Genomic DNA, 6,083 nt, shown 5'->3' with positions numbered 1-6,083 from the left:
TCTCCTGGTGATTGGCCCAAAGTCATCCAGCTGGCTTGCGGCTAAGGCGGGACTAGAACTCACTGTCTCCTGGTGATTGGCCCAAAGCCACCCAACCAGCTTTTGTGGCTGTGGTGGGACTAGAACTCACTGCCTCCCGCTTTCTAGCCTGGTGCCTTAACCCCCACAACAAACTGTCTTTGTAACATATATATATAAAAATATTGTTTAACTTGGCAGCATTTATGCAATTGGCGACGTAGTGGCCGGACCAATGCTTGCTCACAAAGCCGAAGACGAAGGGATTTTGTGCGTCGAGGGCATCGCTGGAGGCGCAGTACACATTGACTACAACTGTGTGCCCTCAGTCATTTACACACACCCTGAGGTGGCCTGGGTTGGCAAATCAGAAGAGCAGCTGAAAGAAGAGGTGATCCTGAGAATTTTTCTTTCAGCTGGGGGCGGCGGGCGGCGGCGTTCATTTAAAAAACAAAGAATGAGTGGGGATTTTAACACAGCTCTGGTTCACAAAGGCCCATAGAGCAGGGCTCCTCCACCTTGGCTCTTTTATGACTCGTGGACTTCAACTCCCAGAATTCCTCAGCCAAGATGGCTCAGCTTGGACACTTCTCCCTTTCCCCTCAGCATGGCTGGCTCAGGAATTCTGGGAGTTGAAGTCCACGAGTCATAAAGCGGCCTAGGCCTAGGCCAGAGATAGGTAACCTTGGCTCTTTTATGACTCGTGGACTTCAACTCCCAGAATTCCTGAGCCAGCCACGCTGAGGGGAAAGGGAGAGGTTTCCAAGCTGAGCCATGCTGGCTCAGGAATTCTGGGAGTTGAAGTCCACAAGTCTTAAAATTGCCAAGGTTGAGGACCGCTGATATAGGGCAGGGGTAGGCAACCTTGGCTCTTTTATGACTCGTGGACTTCAACTCCCAGAATTCCTGAGCCAGCTTGGAAACCTCTCCTTTTCCCCTCAGCGTGGCTAGCTCAGGAATTCTGGGAGTTGAAGTCCATGAATCATAAAAGAGCCAAGGTTCCCCACCCCTGCCCTATATCAGGGGTCCTCAACCTTGGCAACTTTAAGACTGGTGGACTTCAACTCCCAAAGCTGGCTGAGGAATTCTGGGAGTTGAAGTCCACAGGTCTTAAAAGTTGTCAAGGTTGAGGAGTCCTGCAGTACAGGAAGCAAGGAGCCGGCCTCTTGTCGTCAGCGAATGGCTGATGACTTGACAAGTTGAACGAAGAAGCGTGATTTGAATCCAGGCCGTCCCTCGACTTAGCACAGTTCATTTAGCGACCGTTCCAAGTCACAACGGCAATGAAAAAAAAGTGACTTAGGACCCTTTTTCACCCTTAACGACTGTCGCAGCATCGCCCATGGTCACGTGATCAAAATTCAGACGCTGGGCAACTGGTTCATACGATGGTTGCAGCGTCGTGGGAGGGGTCACGTGATCCCCTTTTGCGACCTCCTTACAAGCAAACTCAGATCCACTTAACGACTGCTGCTAACTTAACTGCAGTGATTCACTTAACGATGGGAGTAAGAGGTCATAAAATGGGGCAAAACTCAGCAGAAATTTTGGGCTCTGTTGTCGTAAGCCAAGGACTGTAGAATCCTGTAGAGTCATGAGTTATGTCAGAAAGGACTTGTGGATCACCTTAAGAGGCCTCCCGCTTTTTCTCTCTTTAAATTTTAAATACGATGAATATCATAGGGAACTAAGTCTGTTTAGCCCAGGGGTAGGCAACCTTGGCTCTTTTAGGACTCGTGGACTTCAACTCCCAGAATTCCTGAGTCAGCGTGGCTCAGCTTGGAAACCTCTCCCTTTCCCCTCAGCGTGGCTGGCTCAGGAATTCTGGGAGTTGGAGTCCACAACTCATAAAAGAGCCAAGGTTGCCTACCCCTGCCCTATATCAGGGGTCCTCAACCTTGGCTCTTTTATGACTCGTGGACTTCAACTCCCAGAATTCCTGAGCCAGCATGGCTCAGCTTGGAAACCTCTCCTTTTCCCCTCAGCGTGGCTGGCTCAGGAATTCTGGGAGTTGAAGTCCACGAGTCATAAAAGAGCCAAGGTTGCCTACCCCTGGTTTAACCTAACAAAAAGAAGGCTTGAATTTGACATGATAGCATCTTCCAATATTTCACACAGGGAAGAGGGTCTCAATTTATTCTCCATAGCACCTGAAGGCAGGACAAGAAGCAATGGAGGCAAGCCCATTAAAGGCAGATCCAACATGGAAATAAGAATTTCCTGACAGTGAGAATAATTATTCAGTGGAAAAACATGCCTCCTGAGCTTGTGGGTGTTCCATTACTATAGGTTTTCAAGAAAAGATTGGACAATTGGACAGACAGTTGTATTGAATAGTATAGGGCAGGGGTCCCCAACCCCCGGTCCGTGGACCGGTACAGGGCCACAGCATACCAGCAACCGGTCCGCACGAACAAGCAAAGCCCCATCTGTGGGAGGCAGGCAGCGCACAAAACCACGCACACTCTCCGATCCACGGAAAAACCTCTTTCCACGGAACCGGACCCTTGGTGCCCAAAAGGTTGGGGACCTCTGATCTAACACGTAGGATTTTTTTTTTTTTTGCTGTTATTATTATTTATTTAAAGGCTTAGCTGAGTTTGTCATCACCTTTGAGGGTACGATCAGATCTCTGAGTTGCTTCAAACCGGACAGTGGCTGTATCTGTTTGGTTTTATGAACGAAGGATGACTTCCACGAATTTGCAGTGTTTCTTTCTTTCCAGGGAACAGAATACAAGATTGGTAAGTTCCCTTTTGCGGCTAACAGCAGAGCCAAGACCAACGCGGACACGGATGGTTTGGTGAAGATTTTAAGTCACAAAACGACCGACAGGCTGCTGGGAGCGCATATCTTAGGCGCTGTGAGTATGCCGAAAGATACGCGTGTTGCAATGTTGCGCAAGGCTGAGTTGCTTTACTTCTGATGCTTTATAGCAGGGGGGTCTTCAAACGTGGCCCTTTTATGACTTGTGGACTTCAACTCCCAGAATACGCTGGCTGAGGAATTCTGGGAGTTGAAGTCCACAAGTCATAAAAGGGCCACGTTTGAAGACCCCTGCTTAATAGAATAGGATATAAATACCAGGGCTGTGGAGTCGGTAGATAAATGTTCCGACTCCGAGAGGAGTCAAAAAACATGAAGGCTGAGGCTGAGGGGCTGAGGCTGAGGAGACATAATTATTCGATTGTTAGCCTCAAATGTTCAAAAATATCGGAATCGACTTACTGTCGTCAAAAAGGTTACCAAATGTCGAAGTCAGAACTTGATAACTGGGAGGTATCCCTTCACTTATACAAGTGTCTCTAGTCCTGCAAAAAACGTATTTACTTAATCCCTTATCAGTGACAGGCTAGGTTACCCATGGGCGCTGCGTTCCCTGTAACAGCAGAACACAACACTATGGAAAGTATAAGTATTGCCGCTCCTAATTGTGCGTTGCGTGCCATATAGTGAAGCACATGAAAAGCATGCTTCTTCACGGTCACTTAACGTGTTCGTTTTGCGGTTATATGAGGCACTGCATGCATTGGTCTTTATTCTTACAGTAGAGAAGTCATTAATTATAACTTTTTGTGAATTGGGACATTTAAACTTGCTTTTTTTTAAATTACAATCTAAATTTAGTAGGAGTCGGTGCATTGTTTGCCGACTCCGACTCCAGGTACCCAAAATTGACTCCGACACCTCGACTCCGACTCCGACTCCACAGCCCTGAAATACTGATATATAAGCAGCCCCGTGTCTACATCTAAGACTACCGTTCTAAAGTTCTTTCTAGTACATAAGCAGTTGTGTAGCTGTTGTGCATGTCCTTTTTTTCATGCTGCCGTTTTTAAAAACCACCAATACACACAGCCATTGTGTTTCCCGTTTGGAGATACATTTTGGGGAGGGGGCGCGATGGCTCAGCGGTTAAAGAGGTCCATATTGTCAGCTGGAAAGCTGCTAGCCTGGGTTTGAGACCCCAGCGCCACGCAATGGTGCGAGCTCCCGTTCCATGCTCCAGCTCTTGCCACCTAGCAGCTGGAAGGCATGCAAATGCGAGTCGATAAAATAGGTAGATAAATAGGGAACCGCGTTCCGTGTGCCTTTGGCATATAGCCCTGCTGGACACCTGACCACTGAAAATGTCTTTGGACAACGCTGCTACCTCGGGCAAGAAACAGATGGACACAACTGGACAAGGAGATCTTTTATCTTTATCTCTTGGGAGGCCATTCTCATCAATCACCGTGATCGTTCTTTCTCCAGGGTGCTGGTGAAATGGTTAATGAAGCCGCTCTGGCCATGGAATACGGCGCATCCTGCGAGGACGTCGCCAGAGTTTGCCACGCCCATCCAGTAAGTTCCTGCGACTTGGATCAGCCACATTTGGCCTTACGGAGAGGTTTTATTTATTTCTATCCTGCCCTTATGATTTTTTACAAATAACTCGAAAGGCGGCAAACGTGTCCAGCACATCTTCCTCTTCCCTATTTGTCCCATAACGACAGCCCTTTGAGGTGGGCTGGACTGGGAGAAAGAGTGACTGGCCCAAAGTCACTTAGCTGGCTTTCATGCCTAAGGCGGGACTAGAACTCACCGTCTCCTGGTGATTGGCCCAAAATCACCCAGCCAGTTTTCATGCCTAAGGCAGGACTAGAACTCACCATCTCCTGGTGATTCACCCATAGACACCCAGCCAGCTTTCATGCCTAAGGCAGGACTAGAACTCACCATCTCCTGGTGATTCACCCATAGACACCCAGCCAGCTTTCACGCCTAAGGCAGGACTAGAACTCACCACGATAACAGTATTCCAGTATTTGAGGGGTTGCCACAAAGAAGAGGGGGTCAAACTATTCTCCAAAGCCCCAGAGGGCAGGACGAGAAACAATGATTGGAAACTGACTAAAGAGAGAAGCAACCTGGAATTAAGGAGAAACTTCCTGACAGTGAGGACAATTAACCAGTGGAACAGCTTGCCACCAGAAATCGTGAGTGCTCCATCACTGGAGGCTTTTAAGAAGAGACTAGACAGTCACTTGTCTGTAATAGTATAGGTTCTCCTGCTTGAGCAGGGGGGCTGGACTAGAAGGCCTCCAAGATCCCTTCCAGCCCTATTCTATTTTATCTCTATTTTATTTGGCCCAGAGTCACCCAGCCGGCTTTCGTGGCTAAGGCGGGACCAGAACTCGCAGCCTCTTGTTTTATAGCCTTGTGCCTTTAACCACTAGACCACACTGCTGGCTCTCTTTATGAAAGTCCTTCGTAAAGAACCTCTTCATAATTCATGGAGGTTCCCCATCGTTGCATCGTTTTCCTCCCTTCTGCCCCATTCATTTTTCCCATTTTTTTCCCCCCCACAGACCGTATCCGAAGCTTTCCGAGAAGCAAACCTGGCAGCGTCATTTGGGAAGGCGATCAACTTCTAACACGAAAGGACGTCCATTGCGCGAAAAGCACATTTTCCTGTGAAACGACTGAAGACTCGGTAGAAAAAAAAAACACCGGGTCTTTGCAATACTCCTGGGCCTTAATTAAGTGAACTTTTGTCCGTCCCGTTTCCCCCCCCCCCAAAAAAAACCTTAAGATATTTAAACAAATAGGGGTTTGAAATTAATGAACCAATAACTGTATCTTATATTATCAATACTATATTTGCGTTATTGATTGTACATCCTTAAGTTTCACCGAAGAAAATACAGCAGCAGGATCAGCTTATAGTTGGAGAGATTTTAAAGGTTCCATTATGCATTTCGTTCAAATATAGTGTCTAATATTACGCCATGTTGTTGCTTTGTCATTGCTGGGGCGCAGCCCGATTATTGAAAATAAGCCATGGTCACAGTCATATATATATATGGTCATATGTTTTTCCGGTCTGTTAGAGCACCTGGTCTATTTGCTAATACTTTTGCCTTTTACCCCCAGCATCAAACATGGGAGCTTTTCCAGGCTAAAGTCACTACTGCGATAAACTATTTCTGTGTTAAATTTAGATTTTGCCGACAAAGAATTAAAGGGAGACTAGTATAGCTATTTCGAGCTATTTAGCTCTCATCAGCTAGCCATACCCTTCT

General features: G+C 47.2%; 1 protein-coding gene across 1 annotated transcript in view; it reads left to right on the top strand.

The window, feature by feature from the left end:
* Positions 1-5,862, top strand: part of DLD (dihydrolipoamide dehydrogenase) — a gene marked incomplete in the record, with an annotated part of 20,412 nt that extends 14,550 nt beyond the window's left edge. The window contains 4 exon segments of the mRNA XM_015828927.1: positions 220-409; positions 2,744-2,881; positions 4,273-4,362; positions 5,370-5,862. Coding sequence (XP_015684413.1) covers positions 220-409; positions 2,744-2,881; positions 4,273-4,362; positions 5,370-5,435 — 484 coding nt within the window.
* Positions 5,863-6,083: the final 221 nt, after the last annotated feature.

Source organism: Protobothrops mucrosquamatus, unplaced genomic scaffold (genome assembly GCF_001527695.2).
Source record: "Protobothrops mucrosquamatus isolate PMUCROS unplaced genomic scaffold, P.Mucros_1.0 scaffold5110, whole genome shotgun sequence".
NCBI lineage: Eukaryota > Metazoa > Chordata > Lepidosauria > Squamata > Viperidae > Protobothrops > Protobothrops mucrosquamatus.
The sequence above is the reverse complement of the archived record's forward strand: the minus strand, read 5'-3'. Positions and strand labels throughout refer to the sequence as shown.